Source organism: Mycteria americana, chromosome 5 (genome assembly GCF_035582795.1).
Source record: "Mycteria americana isolate JAX WOST 10 ecotype Jacksonville Zoo and Gardens chromosome 5, USCA_MyAme_1.0, whole genome shotgun sequence".
In the NCBI taxonomy this organism is placed as follows: Eukaryota; Metazoa; Chordata; class Aves; order Ciconiiformes; family Ciconiidae; genus Mycteria; species Mycteria americana.
The window spans coordinates 50,704,740-50,725,837 of NC_134369.1; the positions used below are offsets into that span (position 1 = coordinate 50,704,740).

A 21,098-nucleotide genomic window follows, 5' to 3' on the forward strand; every position below is an offset into this window, starting at 1 on the left:
TTTTAATTTTATATTTCATCTTTTGCCTTCTGCGTGTTCACTGAAATGGGAGCTGCACATATAGCTGATGCATTCACAACCAATTCGTCCAGGTTTCATGTGCTATATACAGCTCGGCATGCTTTCTTCAAGCACATTGGTTTTTTGAACAGTGCAATTCTGTGCAGACTCAACTGCTGTCCTTGTAGCTTTTAGTTTCTCTCCCCCTTACCTTTCTTAAAAGTTGAGGGGTAGTCAAAGGGGTTTGCTCATATTGCTTAAGATCTAGTCAGAATGGCGTAGGCTATTGTATTTAAATAGAGTTTTAAGTTTCCTTGGTCTAATGGCAAGATTTCACTGCGTATTAATAACCAATATTAGAATAAGAAGACACAGAAGAAGTATATTTTCCTTTAGTCTTTATTATAATACAAGAAAAACAAATCTAGAAAGCACATTTCATGGAGCACCATATTGTAACAAAATTTTGCTGGCTCTCCTACAAAGTGTATTTTTGACATTTAAACAATGACACACAAATAGTCAGTACACACAGGCATCTACACCCCGGCGATCTTATTAACAGCCCCAAAGAGACCCCTCTTTCAAATACAGAAACACTAAGGTGCACAGAGGAATGCCAGTGTGAGGGCATCTGAACGCCAACTGAGTTAATTACTCTTTTGTTAGCGATCTTCATAAGCACACAAGCCTTCATTGTCTCACCCCAATCTCTCTTCTCTGAAGCCTCCAAATTGGGCCCAAAGGTCACTGAATATGGATCTGGCACAGACATGGTGTAGAGTTGAACAAAACTGGCCAATATTCCCTACCTGATACCTCTTATTGCTTTGGTTATAGTACTGAATGAAAGTCTTAAAAACTCTTAAACCTACACTTCACATCACAGAAAAGCCACTTTCACACATACAGAAACATAACCTCCCTCCCCACACACACCTGAACGCATAGCACTGATACGTTTTTGAGAAGCTTTGTGGGTTTCCCCACCAAGATCACCTTCATAAAAATGATTGCATTTTGTTTTTCAAAGTGTTCAGACAGTTGTTCAACAATATATTTCGTAAGAAATTTCTTTTGTTTTAATAGAGAGGGCATGTTTTCCTTCTGCCTTAAATTTATGTCATTGTCTACACAAGCAAGAGCAAAATGCTATTGTTCTCATCTGTACAAAATGTTTTACATTCATTTCATACAGTGCTAAATAATGATGCTAAGCACAGAACAATGTAGAATGATAGCCCAGAATAACTTTTCACCTTGCTCGAAATGAAAAAGTACTGGAAGTTTCCCATACTGATGTTGAGACACAGTATTGGGGTCTCTATTATATACAGTAGTCTTCCAGAATACTTTCAGGCACCTATTTTGTGAGGTGCTGCTCAGCATGTATGTCACGCTGAAGCACCTCAAGTAATATGGTTTAGTGCCCTCAAACAGTGAGAATAAGAGACAAAAGCAAATCCAGCTTCCCAGAAGACTAGACCAATTGTGAATTACAATGCTAGCAATGTAGCAAAATTTCTGCCTGGATCGAGAACAACCCACTGTTACAATAATCTTGGGTATCTGACATATGGCCACTTCTATCGTTAACTGAGGACAATGCATGAAGTTTAATGTAAAACCTTTTCTATAATTTTTTTAATTTTGTCAACAAAAAAAATTAAGAGCTGGTATTTCTATCAGCCACTTACAAAAGATATTTTTTTCCTCTAAGCCCATTCCTCTTTGAAATACTTTCACTGCGTTCTGCCCACAAATTTTCTGGGGAAATTTAAGGATTTGCAAAATGTATTTCTGTCTTGATAATCAGTGAGGCTAAACTATCTTTAACTTTTGGGCAGGGTAATGCATTCTTGTTGCCAAGAAAAAAATGAAGTTATTGTGTATTTTTTCTTGTGGAAAATCCTTGTGGATTTCCCATTTACAGGAGCCAATTTTATAATTCCTTTATCCTATGTGATGAACAGGCATCTATGAACAACAAGACAAAATAATGGAAATTCAAAAGGAGAAAATGGACTTGAAAAGTAACTGTAGTATTAGATATGCAAAGGGGTATAAACTAACTGAATTACTAACTCAGAGTCTCTCCTCCAAGCTAAAGGTATGTTTCAACAGCTGTGCTGAACGTTTGGCTAGCATTTCCCAGATAAACAGTTCAGATTTCAACTGTATGATAAGGAAAAGAAGAGAGAAAGAAAAGACTTACTAGTTTAAGTTTTACAAAGGCTATGGAGTTGCTATGGATTAATAAAGTTTCAGATGACTGAAGAATAGGATATAATAAGGAGATGTTGTGCTGGGTATATCAATACATATTTTTCACTTGGAGTAACGTCTACAGCTTTACTCACCTGAGTAAAAGGACAGTGTAGCAAAAACAGAAGAGATTCAGAGACAGGCAAAGAATATGGACCTGTATAAGAATGTGAATTATTGTTTGGCTTAAGAAACAAACATAAGGTATGTAAATTTCTACATAGAGTATATAATCACTGACATACAGAAGAAAAATTGGGATCACTCCTCTTTATACTGTTTTAGCATACAAGAGCAAGAGATGAGAATGACATTGAAAAGCAGCCAATTTAAATCTGAAAAAAAAAGTCTGGTTTTATTTGTTTTTCTTTGTTCTTAAACATGATGTCTTTTTGATTTTAGTATTCCCCACCTCAAGAAATATTTAGATCTCAAAACTCAGGATCAGCCTCTCATAGGGATGATGAGACATCAACAATCACATTAGACAAGACAAAAATAATAAGGGCTGAAGCTAATGAAAATTCTGGAAGAAATTATTGCACCTTCCCCTGAAGCATCTGATACAGTCAGAGGTAGGACACTGGATTAAATAAACCACGTAGTTTGGCTATGTTACTGTTTCTATGATATCAGGTTTAAAAATTTCAGTTATATATCCCAGTTAGTCATGAAAATGTGTAACAATCTTCCACACTAAGCAATGAGTTACAATAACATTAATGAGTGGGGGAACAGAATAATTATTATTATTGATCTTAGACAACACTTATGTGTGCATGCATATGTATATAAATACATAAAAATATATGATATACATATATATGCATACATAAATGCATACATACATATACACACACACAGACACACATGCCTTCTGAGAAGTGGGGCTCACCTGCAGGTCTGAAGACCATTCTTTACACCCTTCTCTTACACACTTTACCAAACTGTGTAGGTGCGTGTGTGTGTATGTTTAACAGTGTGTGGAGGAAAATGTGAGAAGGAAGGGAAACGTGAACCTGAATATGGGAGAAATCACTCATGTTACTGTCATTATTTCAGATATCTGTGCTTGAAAACGCATTTCCAAATGCCTTGTACATTGGCTAAATTGACCAACAGCCAAGCAAGAAGAAATACACAATATTAAAGGGACATTGTGAAAATGAAAATATTTATGTATGTATTTTCTGTTCTTTCCTGTGTTAGTATTAATACATCATATTCCTGACAACTGGCAGGATGAGAAATTAAAAGAACTAATTAGATTTTTGCCACTTACCCTGTTTATCTGTTTCATATTTCTGCCAAAGTTGAGAGAAAATTTGGATAGTCCATCTCCCTATGGGTTTTCATTTATCAGCTGTAATGGGTTAGTTCATTGTAAACTTGCCTTTTCATCTGGCTTGAATAAATCATTTTAGTTTTAGAAATACCTAAACTTAATGTATGCTCTAAGTTGACAATATCTCTTTAAACATAATTTATAATTCCTCAGACCCATTCATATGAAAATTCTGCCATCTTTTACACTTATTCACATTAATTCACCCTATTAGTCCTCCCTGTTTCTCTGGGAAGGCTTTTGAGAACACGAGTGAAACAAAGAGACTATCACCTCATCTGATAGCAGAACTACAGCTAATCAATTCTGAGGCTGCAAACAACTTAACTTCCAGACAAACTAACGTAGCTATAAACTAGTTGCAGGTATCTAAGATAGCAAAAATCAGCATGGCTACATTTAACAGGGTAAATGACAGGATAGGTTTCCATTTCAATGAGGTAAAGTTGTGTATAAGTTCCCCCCTCCCCAAAATACATCTGTAAGGTCATTATCTCAAATAAAAATAAGAGAGAGAAATAAGTTATTTTTTAAAAAAGCTAAAAATGAAATTACCTTTAAGCCTATTGCTAGACAGAAAGAGATCGAGGTGGGTACAGAAACTGAGAAGAAAACCAGAGAATATTGATAAATGTGTGTTGTCAGCTCTGAGAACCAAGGGCTGGTTGGCATCAGCTGAGTTTTGTCTCGTGATGCACGCTCTAGATGGTTCTCGCTGTTTTGTTACAAATAGTCCAGGTTTTTTTAGTTTTCAAATTGTAATGGGCTTATTTGATCACCTTTGTCTTTTTGGTCCAACTCCATAGATTTTAACATCTTTCTCAGCAGGTACAGGCCTGCATACTGGATACAAACATATAGATAGAATCACATAGTTAATATGCTGTGCAGAGACGTCCATAGAGAGTACAAATACCAGCACACAATGTTTCATCTTGATCTGAGCAGCCAGTCTGCCTGCAGGGTGCATTGCATGGTGGTTCCTGTAGTCTCTGAGCAATAAAATCTCTATGAGAGAGGACAATTGCCACACTCCACTGCATTTCTATGCAAAGTAATTGCAAGCTCCCTGGCTCCTCCCAGGTCGCTTGCATTGGCCACAGGAGGGTAAAGAAGCGTTTCTGATTAAATGCATGGTATTGCCTTTCCATGGATTGCTTTCCAAGCAGCAACACTTCTGGTTCATCCCAGGGCCGACACTTGATGAGTCAGGTTCCTGGGAGACAGGTCTTATCTCACCACTCTTCCTGCTCGCCAGCAGCACCTTTTCGCAGAAGCCTCTTCACCTCTTCTCTCCTGTAGCGAGCGCAGGAGTGGGATTTTTTTCATACAATAATGTTTCTGTGGAGTTAGTTTTTTGTTTTATTTTCTTTTCCTAGCTAACGTTCATTTGACCTTGTTATCAAATGTGTTCTCCTGCAATCATCTGAAAGGCCTTATTCAAACCAGCATATGTTTTCTTTTTTTCCCTTTTACATCACCTTAAAGGGACACATCTGTTGACATAGCTTCTGTAGAGAATGGGTTTCATCTTTTGCTGAAGTTTTGTTCCAGCCAAAGCCGAACCTCCTGCAGATTGTAGAAGAAGGGGCCTTTGCCTCCCAGGTAGGCGATTTTTTGTCTCTGCACAATGCATACTCGCTCAAATGAAACCCCGTAGGCCACATTGGCATTGTTATCCATGCAGTCAGCCACCACTTGGCACTGAGGTGGCAAGGAAAAGCGCTCTAGGAGCTGGTGAGCAGCTGCGCATCGGTCTTCCTGGTTCCTGTGTTTCTTGACTTCAAATGAAGAGGGAGAGATTCCAGGGGCAGCCCAGCCATCTGATGGGTGAGCCTCATCAATGTAGACCAACAGAAAGTCAGCCACACCAGAGAACTCCTCCACCAGCTTGCTGAAGGCCGACAGCTGGCTTGTGAACGGTGGTCAGGTAGCTGAACCAAAGTTGACCACCAGTGGCCGCTCAGAGTTAGCAAAATCGAGAAGGTGGCATTTGGTTCCACACTTGCCACCAACACTCTTCCAGCTGCTACTGCTGCCATCACTGCCCTTGGCTATGTGGATTACACTGGAGTTTGGGGCTTCTCCTCCCAGTTTCACCTGATGGCAAAAAAAATTAAAACATAGCAAGTTAGTGTGACTTGCTTGTCCACTACCCAAATAAACAGTCACCTGTTCAAAGACTACACCTAACTACCCGCATGGACACTAACATGGGGATATAGCAAATCATCAAAAGCAGCAGCTTCAAAAAGTTCATCTAGTCCATCTCCACTCACAGTGCAGGGAAATGTGGCATTCCTGACAGATATACTACTTCATTATTGTCAGAAAATTTGATCTGAGATGTCTTGTCCTGTCCACTACACACATAGTCCTGTCCACCCTTATGTATTTGCAGACTCTTGTTTGCTTTCAGACAGACTGCCTCCAATTTCTCCTAACTTTTCTCTGAGCACCAAATTTTCTAGACATGATTTTTTTTCACTGCCATTTCACTGCCACTGAGTTCTCTCCACTTGGTTCACATCTTCCTTGAAGAGCAGTGTTCAAAACTTCAAAAGAGTTTTTACTAATTCTTAGAATAATCAGACAATTACTTCATGTATCTCACAGGCTACACCTGTTTATACATTCCAGATGTTTGCTTTTTACGAAACATTATGACTGTTTTGGAAAACAGTAGACTGTTGACTAGGGGTTAGCTAGTGAGAAATTATAATGCCTAGGTCCCTTTTTCTGCCTTTCTAGTTGCTTCCCATCATGGATTTGGGTACTTTATCAGTCCAGCCTGAATTTGATGCTTTGCACTTGGCCCCATTGAACTGCATCCTACATTTCAAGCCATTTTTCCAATTCTCCAAAATCATTCTGCATTGTATTGCTGATCTTCACAATACATGCAGTGCCTCTCAGTTTTAAGAGGTTTGCATATTTCGTACATGTATATTGTCTTCCATCCTGCAGTCCAAGAATGAAAACACTCAGAGGACCAAACACAAGAGAGATCTCTGCAGATGCCCACTCAATATATGATTCTGTTTTGACAGTGGACTATCCAAGACTGCGCTCTCCAAAGGGTTTTATAACCACTTTGCAGTAATTTCATTAGTGATTGAGTGACACATTTCCTTCTACTGCAATGTTTCTCTAGAAGATGACTGGGGAAAAAGCAGCAGGAAAAGGGAAAAGTTTATATGATGGTTGAAGTAGGACGAAGTGAAACCGAGCTGTTCTCAGCTCTAACCCCAGATCTAACTCAGACCCAACAGACAATTGTGGAAAAGTCATTTTGCCTGACCATTTCTATTTCCCTGCCTATAGAAAAAAGACAGAATATAAGCAACTCATAGAAGGGACTGCCAGAATAAGGTGGAACCTGCAGAGGGCTCCAAGATCCTTAGCTGATAACTGCTATAGAACCACAAAATATTATTACATATGACAATTAGTTTTTAATGAGCTCTGCCACAGCAATTCCTATGTATCTGCCTTTAACATCAAGCTTTAGTACAACAATGCAATTATCCTTTTGTATTTCCCTGACTCTTTCTATCTCTCTCTGTCTCCTGTCTATTTGATTATGTTCAGAAGTGTTGCTTTGAAGGAAACATACAGGGCCAAATTCATAGAATCACAGAATCATACAATCGTTTAGGTACGAAAAGACCTTTAAGATCATCAAGTCCAACCATTAACCTAGGACTGCCAAGTCCACCACTAAACCATGTCCCTAAGCACCACATCTACATGTCTTTTAAATACCTTCAGGGATGGTGACTCAACCACTTCCCTGGGCAGCCTGGTCCAATGCTTGACAACCCTTTCGGTGAAGAAATTTTCCCTAATATCTAATCTAAACCTCCCCTGGCGCAACTTGAAGCCATTTCCTCTTGTCCTATCACTTGTTACCTGGGAGAAGAGACTGACACCCACCTCACTACAACCTCCTTTCAGGCAGTTGTAGAGAGCGATAAGGTCTCCCCTCAGCCTCCTTTTCTCCAGGCTAAACAACCCCAGTTCCCTCAGCCGCTCCTCAGAAGACTTCTGCTCCAGACCCTTCACCAGCTTCGTTGCCTTTCTCTGGACTCGTTCCACCTCAATGTCTCTCCTGTAGTGAGGGGCCCAAAACTGAACACAGTATTCGAAGTGCGGCCTCACCAGTGCCGAGTACAGGGGCACGATCACTTCCCTACTCCTGCTGGCCACACTATTTTTGATACAAGCCAGGATGCCATTGGCTTTCTTGGCTGCCTGGGCACACTGCTGGCTCATATTCAGGCGGCTGTCAACCAACACCCCCAGGTCCTTTTGTGCCTGGCAGCTTTCCAGCCACTCTTCCCCAAGCCTGTAGCATTGCATGGGGTTGTTGTGGCTCAAGTGCAGGACCTGGGGCACTTAGCCTTGTTGAACCTCACACAATTGACCTTGGCCCATCGATCCAGCCTGTCCAGGTCCCTCTGCAGAGCCTTCCTACCCTCAAGCAGATCAACACTCCCACACAACTTGGTGTCATCTGCAAACTTACTGAGGGTGCACTCGATCCCCTTGTCCAGATCATTGATATAGATATTAAACAGAACTGGCCCCAATACTGAGCCCTGGGGAACACCACTTGTGACCAGGCGCCAACTGGAGTAAACTCTATTCACCACAACTCTTTGGGCCCGGCCATCCAGCCAGTTTTTTACCCAGCAAAGTGTACGCCCATCCAAGCCATGAGCAGCCAGTTTCTCCAGGAGAATGCTGTGGGAAATGGTGTCAAAGGCTTTACTAAAGCCTAGGTAGACAACATCCACAGCCTTTCCCTCATCCACTAAGCAGGTCACCTTGTCATAGAAGGAGATCAGGTTCGTCAAGCAGGACCTGCCTTTCCTAAACCCATGCTGGCTGGGCCTGATCACCCACTTGTCCTGTACATGCCACATGATGGCACTCAGGATGATCTGCTCCATAACCTTCCCTGGCACCGAGGTCAGACTGACAGGCCAGTAGTTCCCCGGATCCTCTTTTCGACCCTTCTTGTAGATGGGTGTCACATTTGCTAACCTCCAGTCAACTGGGACCTCCCTGGTTATTCAGGACTGCTGATAAAGGATTGAAAGTGGCTTGGTGAGCGCTTCTGCCAGGTCCCTCAGTACTCTTGGGTGGATCTCATCTGGCCCCATAGACTTGTGAGTGTCTAAGTGGTGTAGCAGGTCACTAACCATTTCCCCTTGGATTATGGGGGCTTCATTCTGCTCCCCATCCCTGTCTTCCAGCTCAGGGGGCTGGGTACCCGGAGAACAACTGCGCTTACTATTAAAGACTGAGGCAAAGAAGGCATTAAGTACCTCAGCCTTTTCCTCATCCTTTGTCACTATGTTTCCCCCCACGTCCAATAAAGGATGGAGATTATCCTTAGCCCTCCTTTTGTTGCTAATGTATTGATAGAAACATTTTTTATTGTCTTTTATGGCAGTAGCCAGATTAAGTTCTAGTTGGGCTTTGGCCCTTCTAATTTTCTCCCTGCATAACCTCACAACATCTTTGTAGTCCTCCTGAGTTGCCTGCCCCTTCTTCCAAAGGTCACAAACTCTCCTTTTTTCCCTGAGTTCCAGCCAAAGCTCTCTGTTCAGCCAGGCCGGTCTTCTTCCCTGCCAGCTTGTCTTTCAGCACATGGGGATGGCCTGCTCCTGAGCCTTTAAGATTTCCTTCTTGAAGAATGTCCAGCCTTCCTGGACTCCTTTGCCCTTCAAGACTGCTTCCCAAGGGACTCTGTCAACCAGTCTCCTCAACAGGCCTCTGGAAGTCCAAGGTAGCAGTTCTGCTGACCCCCCTCCTTACTTCTCCAAGAATCAAAACCTCTATCATTTTGTGATCACTATGCCCAAGACAGCCTCCAACCATCACATCACCCACAAGTCCTTCTCTGTTCACAAACAACCGGTCCAGTGGGGCACCTTCCCTAGTCGGCTCCCTCACCAGCTGTGTCAGGAAGTTATCTTCCACAGACTCCAAAATTCTGAAGTCTTTCATATTTTATTTATTTCTTTCTGAAGCTACACTCCATTTGAAGTCAATAGACGTTAACGCTGAATGAGAACTGTGTAAAAAGAGAATAAATAACTGATTTTTGGTGCACTTCTATTCTACATTACATTATAGGGTATCCTGGTGAGTCAGACACTGTAAGAAGCTGAGTTAACAGCTTAATACTTAACTGATGCGATTGCTGCTGCATGCAGATCCAGAGGCAAGTATATTGTAGATACTGGATCCTCCATTTCTCCCTAAGAAACCTGACTACCTTGAACAAATCTGCAGGTATTCATGACCCGGCATTATTTCATCAGAATAGCAATAGAAGCAAGAGTATAACCAAAGCAAAGTTTGTAAGACACTGCCCTTAAAGCTGCCAGACTTCACAGCTACCTGAGAAGGTCTCACAGCATGTTGGCACACGATATAAACATCACTTTGACTATTTTCTATGGGGCAAACTGAGACACAACTGTGCTGCCATTCACTCGGAGATCAGCAAGGAAGAGAGCTACAGAAACAAAGACTGTCCGAGACGCACAAGTCTCTCCAGGCCAAGCACATGGTGATCACGCCACTGGAAGCAGGGGACCTGCAGCTGCAGCTGCACCACAAGCAAGGGAAGCAAGTGATGCCCCAGAAAAGCACAGCCCCTTGTGGCCCTCCTCCCCGTAAACCTGCATCTGCAGCACTGCTATCTGCTAGAGCCTTGGTAACAGTTAAAAAAAAAGCCTTGTGCTCATTTGCCTTTGAAAGCAAGCGAGGTTTGAAACAGCTGAGTTTAGGACCTGCTGTGTGAGTGGGCTGTCCGTTGAACTCAAGGAAGGAAAAGAGCTGTATCCCAGTTTTTGAGAAGAAAGGATCTATCTGGAGAGAGGCAGGCTCAGAGACTCAGGCTGCAGCATTTAAGAAGTAGCATTAAGCACTTTGCAGCGTTTCAGAAGTGCTGTTACAGGCCACCTACACCTTAGCAGGTAGTAGGTACTCTTCTGTGCAGCTGTTGAACATCTCATTTCTCTCTGCCATTCTGTGCAGTAAGATAGGCAAAGCAGGAGTGAGTAAGGTAAAGGGCCAGACTTGAGTAAAGAAATACACAGGTCAAGATCATGCGGCAGCCATATAATCATCCTGAGGGCTGCATTCAATCCATAAGCCAGCTAGACAACTCAGCATTTTGGTAACTACCAAAAAAGGGCACATGTCAAGAAACACGACATCTGCACATCTGCACAAACACTAGATCCCTCTTTACCTAGAAAGCTTAACTGTTCTTGCACTACCAAGCAAATGCTTTTTCAGAGCTAGCTTGCCCAAAATGTGCCTTTTGGGCAAAGCCTGACATGTAAGTATCTGTGCTGCACCCACTCCCTCGATGAATAATGGTCCTCAGTATTTAGGAGTGTGTGCTCATCCAGTCAAAGAAAAGACGCAATAACATGTGATTTATCTCCTAAATCACAATTAAGCAACACACTTTAAATTTCTGATATTTGCTTGCACTCTTCAGAGGAGAAGAAAAATAAAGGTAAAAAGGCTAGAAGCAACTAAAACTCAGCAATGAACAGAGCTGCTCAGGAGACAAGAAACATCTGAGCAGCTGTTTCCCCTCACTCTTCTGTTTTTATTTTAACAAAACTATTACGACTGAAAATACTCTAACCAACACTCTTGAACTGGGAAACCACAGTCTGCTTCTTGGTCACATTTAAGCAGAAAGAGAGGCTACATATTCTAAGCTCCTCATTACCAACTCTTCACTCAGGTCTACCAGAAGTTTCTTTTCCTAGGCGAGTTTGCAAACCCTGAAGGAACAGACTAACAAAACAACTCCCATCAAACACCAGCATGGGAATGCCCTTCAAGTACTATACAACATTGATACCAAAGGTGGATACGTATTTCACTGGTCTCCAACAGTGCAAGTTTGCATTCTGTCTCTCATACTCCTTATTGACCAAAAAATAGATGTATTTAGGAAATGAAGTACAAATATGCCCTACGTCACCTCATAGCAGTTTCTCTTCATTTCCCACAGCCATGAAGTGAGTCTCATGGCCGCAGGTTACCTATCATTTTAATTTTTGTTTCTAGGAGTGCTTGTGTTGGGTTTTTTCCCCTTAATGAGACATCCTTGCCAAGCAGGCATTCACGAGGCATTTTCTGCTCTTGTAGAGGAGTAATTAGGTCGGTGCCTTGTTCCATGCCAGTGTCAGGCACTCCAAAAAGCAGCCCTGCCCAGTCGTTAATGCTTAAACATAAGCAGCAGCATCTCCACTAATTGGTCTTGATGAAGCGCTGATGTTCCCAAAGGGGCTCTTTATTTCTCCAGGCTCGGGAACCGATTGACACAGGATGACAATATCATCCTTGCTGATCATCTGCATTGTAGGCCTTGGCTGTCGTCTTTGTTGTTATTTATTGGAAGAAAAAATAGCTCTTGGAAAAGAAAATCAATGCAACGAGAAAACAAACAAAAAACCCCATGCATTCAGCCAAACCGCTTTTGAAATCTTACACAAAGGCAGGCAAAATATAAATTCTGAGAAACAAACTAGCAGAATTCCCCTCACACGCGATCCAGCATTTCTATAATCACGTACTTATGTGCGTGAATATTCAGGCATTCGGCACCAGCCTTCTGCGTGAGGTGGAAAGCGGGCAGCGTGCGGGCAGCCCCTCCCGCGCAGCCTGCGTGGGACACCCAAGGTAGCCCGACCGAATCCCTCAGCAAGAGCGAGCACCAGCCCGACACCAAAGCACCGTCTCGCATCATTTGTGCGAATTTTGCGTTTGCTCGACTGCCTTGGTACTGCATCTCCTTCTCCAAGTCTGCATGCAGAGCGAAAAGGCAACAGGGTTGCTGATGCTTGAGCACACAGACTGCAGAATGAAGGAGACTTAGGAGCGGGAAAGAAAGCCCTATTCATAAACTACGGGCTAGAAATAGCACATACTGCTAACTTTGTTGTACATTCTCCATGAGGACTAGGAAAAGCCCCACGGACAAAACATCGCCTCCTCGTTTACCTTTTCTTTCTTCTCATTTTGCTTTTATCAGCTTTAGCATAACCCTCCTGGGATGCTGTGCACTGGAATAAGGCTTTCATTCCCTGCATGAGGGATTTTTAAACAGTTTGGCAGAGTCATCAGGCTGTGTCAACCCCCTAAGAAAATAGGTGTTGCCAGACAATTAGCAGTCTGTGATATTAGCCATTTAAATATGGACATGCTGTGTTTGGGACTGGAACCCAGTGACTGGTAATGAACTGAATCCCTGGAGCTTTCTGCTCCTTTTCAAATTCTCTGCTTTGATTTGATTTGATCCCATTCAGCTAAATATAGCCTCTGAACAGCCCGCTATTTCTCAGTGCTTCATCCAAATTATAATCAGACTCTGGCTGGAGAATTATACAAATTATTATTTTTGTTTTCTTTATTTACATGACCCAGAGTTGTGCAGTGGATAAAAAATACAGGAGGCCCTTATCTGGAGTAGCGTACGGGAGTGACGGCTCTTCATTTGTCACGGGGAGGTGGCAGCCTCCTTTAAGAGACTCAATTACTCGAATTGGAGAGCAGAGACTGGAATTGACTCGAGTTCTCTCAGAGTCCAGTGTCTTTTATTTAGGATCAGGTGTGTGAAGCTGAGGGAAGGAAGTGGGAGACAAATTAAAAGGGCACAGTCCAGATAAAAATAACTAGTCAAATGCTGCTCTCTTTATTTAAAAACTGCCAGTCCCACAAATGAGTATGCATGGCAGAGGGAAAGCATAAAGGAGCCTTTTGCCTTGCACTCTTATAAAAGAAAATGGATAATTTTAGTTCCTGTGATCAGGGAGCCTACAGCAAGCTTCTTAAGGGCTTATGTTTCCCTCAGGATGGGAGCATGGCCTACGACACTGTGGTCTCTGGGCCACTGGCTGCCCTTGTAGACTCTTCCTACAGGTGACAGGCCTTCACCAGTCTTTGTTAGTCAGCACCTGGAGGATGTTTGAAGTTAATTTGGACGATTTTTTTAAAAATGTTTTTTACTCAGCTTTAGCACTGTATGAATAGACAGTGGTGGTTTTGTTGGAGAGGCAGAGCTGGGGCTCGAGGAATGGGTACGGTCCTTTTCCTAGGTGGTGCCTGTTAGCTAATTTTCTGTGTCTACCACAGCCAAAGGGGGTTTTCACAAGGGTTTGACAAAAAGGCGAGCAGTCCTTTCAGTCAGTTTTTTCCGCGTAAGGGTGAAAATGGAAGACTGCAAGGAGGTGGTGTGGAAGAAGTGAAGTCAGATCAGCAAAATGAAACGGGTAGGATGAGCCCCCATGTGGGATGGGAGTCATCATATTCCTTTTCCTACCCTTTGTCTGCCTTGAGGGTTTGAACTGTAAGCTCCGTGGGACAACCCGTCTGCTCCTCTTGTTTAGGACACTGCCTACTACAATGGGTCCCTGGTCTAGGTTGGTCCTCAGACACTACTATAACAAACATGATTATATATTAATAATAATGACAATATTTTAATAATAATGACGATGACAAGCCCAAATCCTGTTAATTTAGGTTCCAAACACTGCAGGAAAGGTTTGAATTGTGGGTTTGTTTTGTTTTTCTCACTTCTTTCAAGATTGTTTGCATTTGCAAATGTCAATTAAAACAATTCTGCTAAGGCTGAACTTTGTAAAACCAATAAAATATTTTTAACACCACATAATGTCTAGTTCTAAACCCTGAAACTATACAATACGTTCTCTTTCACAAATTCCCTTTATCACTGTCAAATGCAGAGAGACACACTTCCTTACCTTGACAGACAAAACAAATACAAATAATAAGTATAGAGGTTACGTCTTTGTTCCAACCTTTAAAAGATTTCCCCAAAAAGCAAAGAGTTACTGGACAGCCAAACAGCAGGTAAAGGATCATGCCATTATATTACTTTCACATTTGGCTTTGTGATAATGCTGTGTAGCATGCACTTAACATGACAGTTTTGGGGCTGTCCTGCTTTGCATACTGGTTTATTTTAGGAATAAATGATGTACCTGTCAGGCAGGCAGAAGGAGCCAAAGGTAATTTAATTGTGCCTCCCTGAAATCCCAGGAAAATCCCACTGGGTGTTTACTGAACCAGTCTGCTTGCTGCTACCTCCAGAGCTGGGCCTGTGCTGTGCAGTTGGGATCCTGTGCCAACCGTTCCCTCCGTGCTGGGTCTGTCATGCCAGAGCTTGCTACCGGCCCGTTCTAAAGACAATACAAAGCTGTACAAGTACGTACACACACCCATCACCATCCATCGCTTCAGATACCGGCATCCTTCTGAGGGCTGTAACGCACATTTACACACATGTGCGTATATGCACACGTGCATGGTACCCCCATAGACGCACCACGGCATTCCTAAGGATTTGGCTGCTTCAGGGAGATGCCATTAAGGTCTTCCCCCTAACTACCCTGCACTGAGGTGGAGAAAAGGGAGGATTTCCTCTAGGATGACCTTACAGCTCTCTGCTGGATGCCAGGAGCCGTAGCTTTGCATTGCTGAAACACAAAGCTCGTATCTGGCACTGGAAAAGCTCCCAGCACAAGGCCTCACCACTGGGCACTGCTAATGGGTGCAACCTTTTTTGTACCCATTTTGAAAGCATTTTAAGATAACCATTTCTCACCTTTGGAATCTTAGAAAGTGGATTCATCCCAGTACTAAATAAAGCATGGAACTTAGCAGGTAAAAAAGGCTTTTAAGTGTAAATACAATGTTTTTGCAAAACTTCTCTAGCTTTTTCTCTGGATTTCTGTAAGATATGTGACACATTCAGTGTACATGCTGTGGGCTAAAACAAATGCCTCAGTGGCCTATATAAATCATGCAGAAGGCACGCTAACACCCTCCCAAAAATCTCTTGTTTTTTCTCTCTTATCAGTAGGTGTGGTTGCATTCATATCCATACATATGTATACATACACATATGTATGGATATGATACATACATATGTATCACATACGTATCATATCACACATATGGATATGTGTATATACATACACATGTGTATGTATACATATACAGAGAAATGAGAAAGGACTGACTCCTGAAAGAGTAGATTATGTATGCGTTTGTATGTGTATTTTTGCGTTTATACACATATATGTATTTGTATGTACATATCTATAGACAGATACACACATGTATATATATCTGTATACATACAAACACATATGAAAGTGTAAATACCTACGCACACATACATACATGATTTGCTCTTCAGGATTCAATCCACTCATTTCTGTAGATAAACAGAGCACAACAGTAAATTAGAAAAATAACATTTAAATAAAATAGCTGCACTCTTTCAATTATATAAAGTTAATGTAACTTGACTACTAGCTCTATTTATCTCTGTTATGACAATTAATCTGGTCCTAAAGACTCCTTTGTTGTATGTAAGACATGCTTGCCTCTTGGAAAAGGAGGAGGATGTTCTATAAATCACAAAGCTGTTGCAGTGTAGACAATATCAACACTGAGTGTGACAGATACTGAACTCAGAGCTAAGGAAGTAAAAAGAAATATATTAATCATTGATAAAATTTACATAAGAAAATAAAAATAAACAAAAGATCAATCATTTTTATTCCAGTGGGACTGTAAAATGTGGAGAAAACAAGTCATATAGAATGTTCCAATAAAACAGAATACTGAATATACTCTATATACAATACAACAAACTCTGCATTGCTTCCCCACTGAGGATGTTAAAATCTTCAGTTGTTGCTAGGTCATCTTGTCTATGAAATAATTGCCCTAACCAAAAAGTCATGTGCAATAATACTTAATAACAACAAGCAGAACAAAAGCAAGTTGAAATTTGGGTAAGATATTCAAAAGTTTTTCTAGAAGGGACAATGCATCAGAATAGCCATTTTCAAATATACTCTAACTATTCCAAGATTATCTCTTGGACACACTAGTCTTGAAACAAAATCACTTAATTCTGGGACGCTCTGTGTGCTTTCAAGGCAGAGCTCCTTTCTTGTAATAAATTTACTTTAATCCAGAATCTAGTATCTACCCACAGAGTTTTGCTGAAATGGCTTCCAGTAAATTTTTCTGTGAATAGAAATTCTACATCAAGTACTTTTGTGAAAAATGTTATGAGATGTACTCAGGAAGACTTCTGTGTAAGTGACACAAAACATAATAAAACCAAGCTAGTTACTGCTTTAATCCAGTCTTCTGTTAACTGGCAGTCTAGCTTTGGTTTATCTCAGACAATTGCAATTCTGCTATTGTAGCTGAAAAATGGTGATTATCTCATAAATATTCCTCAATGGAACAAGCTTAAGCACCTGCTTAAGTACTTTGCTAATACCTGGCTTCAGTTAGCAAATTGGAGCAATACGCAACCACAGTTATGATATCAACTGCATTTCGTCATACTGTTTGGTACTCTGATTCCATAATATTTTCATTTCCTACCCTCACTAATTGGATAAGATTAAGATATCACAACTGGGCAGTCCTATTCAGGATTTAGAAAAAGATAATTTAAGGAAAAAAATGCTTTGTGGGATAAGTCTTTAATATATTCCACTATTTCTCCTGCTTTTTAAACATGCCACAAAGCAGGGTATATTTCAAATTTTTTCAACTCTACTGGTACAGCTTTCCAGCTGAAACTTTTTTTTCTTCCTCTTCCTTGTAGAAGGAAGAGCAAAAGATTACCCTCTGTTGATGACTCTTCTTCTCCTAATATTGCTCCTCAGTTTATTGTGTCCCCTCTATAATTTGTTTTCTACACTTATCTACCTTTCTGTGACAATCAAGGGTTTCCAATGATCTTCTGTCCTTATGGCCCATAATTCTATTACGGAAAACAGAGTCTTTCCATGAATTGTTGGTCAATTAGTTTCATCTTAAGGATAGCTGGCATGAATGGATTTTTTCCCCTTTTTGGAACAAGGTGATAAAATTTGGTTATGTTTATATGCGTTTTTCTGCTGAGTTCATTGAGGCCCCGAATTCATTCTAGGGACCTTAAAGCCTGATTGGCCTGAACAACCTAGGTCATTTAATGGTGATAAGGGAGAGTTTTTAATTACCAAAGTTCAAGGTGTGAGTTTCATTGCCAACACCAAAAATAGCACAGAGTCATCCTCTCTGTATCTTCCATGGTTGACATCAACAGTACTGAGGAAAAGGCAAAGTATGACTTTGGAAAGTACAGAAAGACATGCGAAACCTTTATTTTAAATCATTTTGTGTTATTTAAGCAAAATGAGACTGAAAATATCTCATGGATGTATGGTTCCTTACAGCTCCACACCTTCTCCAGACCCTGGGCCACATACAGGTTGCAAATGTGGGAACTGGAAACTTGGCTGTTTTAGAGCCATGCTACCAACTTCCACTGGAGCCTTGACCAAGTCATGTGTTAACTGTCCTGCTTTGCCTTGACTGTAAAATGGGAACAATTGTGTTCACCGGCCCATTTAACAAGGCCACTGTAAAATTTACTTACTTAATGTCTGTGAAGAGACTAAAAACAGAAACTAGAAGAGCTAGGAGAATAGTGAGCTCCATTCAGCATTACTTTATTTGGGTAGCCAGCTGGCTGATTCCTAGGGTGGCAGTAAGAGGTTGACCTATTTGGCAAAAGCTAATGTTATTTATATTTGTCTTACACTGAAAATTAATGTCCCCGTGGCTTGGGTTTCAGGCTAAGCAGCTTGTATTCCATATCACAAAGCCAGCAAACACCAACACCACCAGTTCTTCGCATCTCTAGGTAAGAACAAATACAAAAGCCATTGTGGGGGAGCGAAAGGGGACTGGGGGGGAAGGCGATACAAAAAGAAATATTTCAGAAGATGCAGAGCTATCTTTTGGATAGGACCCCTATGACCTCATGACTTCACATGGTGTATGTTAAATTAGATGGTCTAAATAAGACAACACATTAACAGACTAAGCACTGTTTTGGAAGCCACAGAGCTCTGAATCCAGTTCTTCTACTTACTGACTGGGTGGCCTGTGCAAGAAATTTCATCTTTTTGGGTCCACCTTTTCAATCTATAAAAGGGAACTATAACTACCTCATAACACCCGGGTAGTACCACTGGGTAATGTTTGTACAAAACTTAAAAGGAAAAAAAGGTACATGTTGCATAACTGCTATTGGCTTTATTAACTTAAATCACCAGGCAGCTGTCCCTCAGCTAGTCAAGTTCATTTTTAATCTCTGACATGTCCCTCTGTCACTGCTTTCATGAAGAAAAAAGGCTCACTGTTTCACTCCATGCCCAGTTTTACTATTACCTGGATGCTTCCTCCAATATAAAAATTAACATATGAGTAATAGAAAATGTCAGTGTAATGACAAAGGTTCATTTCTATCTTTTACTCTAATTAAAACAATTCTATCTATGTTACATAGGTGACATCTATCTATGTAGAGCTCTATCTGAAGATGCAGTCTTTGTATAATTTCTGAGGATCTCATATGGCAAACAATTAAACAACAGCTGTGAAAACATCTACAGCATTTTACAATTATACGAAGATCTTGAAATGCTTTATAAACATGAAGGTTATTATTCGTGCTGGGGGGGGGGGAAACTGAGGCACGGCTAAACTAAGTGACATGGCCATGGCTGCACAGAGAGTTAGTGGCAGAGCAGAGAGACAGCAGCTCCTGAATCTCGTGAACCCTTAGCCCCGACTTAAAAGAACTGCTCCTTTCAGCTTATAGCTCTCCCGTCAAACTTAACATCAAATAGGAGATCGTCTGCACCGCACAGTCATTCCCTTCCCTTCTCCGTTGACAACAGGGATGCTGACCACAGCTTACGCACCCCACCCTGCCAGTCCCCATCCCCGGGTACCCACCTGCTTGTAGGCGTCCAGGAGGAAGCTGTTCCAGACGCAGCGCAGCCCCTCCGAGGTCAGCATCCTCCGCCACTCACCGCGCCCAGACTTAGACCGGCTCAGAAATAGCACCATGTGCTTCAGGAGGATCACAGAGTCATAGAGCGCAAGGAAGAGGCAATTGGAGAAAAAGACCGGCAAGATCTGAAGCGTGATCAGCAAATCCACGCTTAGCAGACCCATCTTCCTTGCTGCTTCTCTTCAGCCGGATGCCTTCAGCTCCCTTTTTTGCTCTGTACCCTCATTTAAAAAAGTAAAGTAAAAAGCGTTTCAAAAGCCTCGTTACCCCTCTGTCAGCCGCTCTCTGTAAAATGAGCGGAGATAGTTAAATACGAGCAGGCTAGTTAAAACCATAACTGCATGATACTCATTCAACTCGGAGCTGCTTAATTTTCAGAAACTAAGATGTTAACAAAAATTCTTCCCTTAACCAGGAGAGCTGATTTTGTGGAAGAGAGAGGCAGCTGTGTTTCCAGTTCCCTGCAGTTACAGAATTTAAGCAGAGACTGTTAATTGTTAACTTTCCTGCACTATCCCATTGTTTCTCAGCTATTTAAGCACTGAACAGACCTCTCATTTCTGTGTCAGTAAAGCTAGCTACCAGGTGCAACAATACTTTTTTTAAAAAAGGTTTATGTACATAAACTTTCTGTTCCTTCCTCCCTCCCTCCCTCCCTCCCTCCCTCCCTCTGTGTCTCTTTCCCTCTCTCCCTCCCCCCCCCGCCTCTCAGTATTCCTGCCTTCCTCCTCTCGCCCTCTCTTGCTATCTGCCTATGGTGCAAAGTGCTTTCCCCTCTGGAGTCCTAGCTTGCTTCCCTGAAGCCTTTTATACATTCCCTAGCTAATTGCTGCAATAGAGAAATGAAACCCTAATCTTAGTAAAGATCTTGACGTCAATGTAAAAGAGGGCTTTACTTTGGCCAGGACTGCAGTGAATAGAAAAATGAAATTCTCAAAACTTTTTTTTTTTTTTTTTTAAGAGGAGAAAAAAGAGAGACAGACAGCAAGGGTGGAACTTTGCTTTGCTTTGAAAAGGAAAAAGAAAAAAAACAATATGCTTCTGACTGCTTTTATGAAATGCTTTCAAATTTTGGAAAAAGTCTTTTCATATGACATGGAAGGTGACAGAGCAACGCAGGCTTCTGTTGTCAATATTTTTTTTCTCATGGCTGTTTTTTTTTTCCTTTGCCCTTTTGCCTTTTCCAGGAAGGTGTGCAAGTTGATGCATCCTAAGAAAGGGCACATTTCTGTACATTTTCCTCCCACCTCCATGAAATACATGTATAGTGTTTAAATATCTTTTGTTGTCTTCTTGGTATTTAAGAAAACATAAGGAAACACCCAGCACTGACCTTATCTACTGATGCGTAAGAGAAGAAGATAAGGAAGAGAGAAAAAAAAAGTTTTTGAAGAATTTGGGGTTTTTAAGCTAAAGTTCCCTGCTTAAAAATAATATGTTACTGCCTTAAATGCTGTTAATCAGCTGAGCTTCAAGGACTTTAATATTACCCTATGATAACTATTTACATCCACTAGTCTAATAAGGATAACTAACTTT

General features: G+C 41.4%; 1 protein-coding gene across 2 annotated transcripts; it reads right to left on the bottom strand.

Moving 5' to 3' along the window:
- Positions 1-396: 396 nt before the first annotated feature.
- On the bottom strand, positions 397-20,184 carry DIO2 (iodothyronine deiodinase 2). Of its 2 annotated transcripts, none has more exons than XM_075503361.1 (2): positions 19,502-20,184; positions 397-5,710 (listed from the first exon to the last, which is right to left on the bottom strand). In XM_075503361.1, exons 1-2 carry the CDS (start codon positions 19,721-19,723, stop codon positions 5,093-5,095), a joined length of 840 nt encoding a protein of 279 aa, XP_075359476.1. In that variant the 5' UTR covers positions 19,724-20,184; the 3' UTR covers positions 397-5,092. The 2 variants fall into 2 exon arrangements, with proteins under 2 accessions (XP_075359476.1, XP_075359477.1); XM_075503362.1 differs by having other exon boundaries at positions 5,138-5,710.
- Positions 20,185-21,098: the final 914 nt, after the last annotated feature.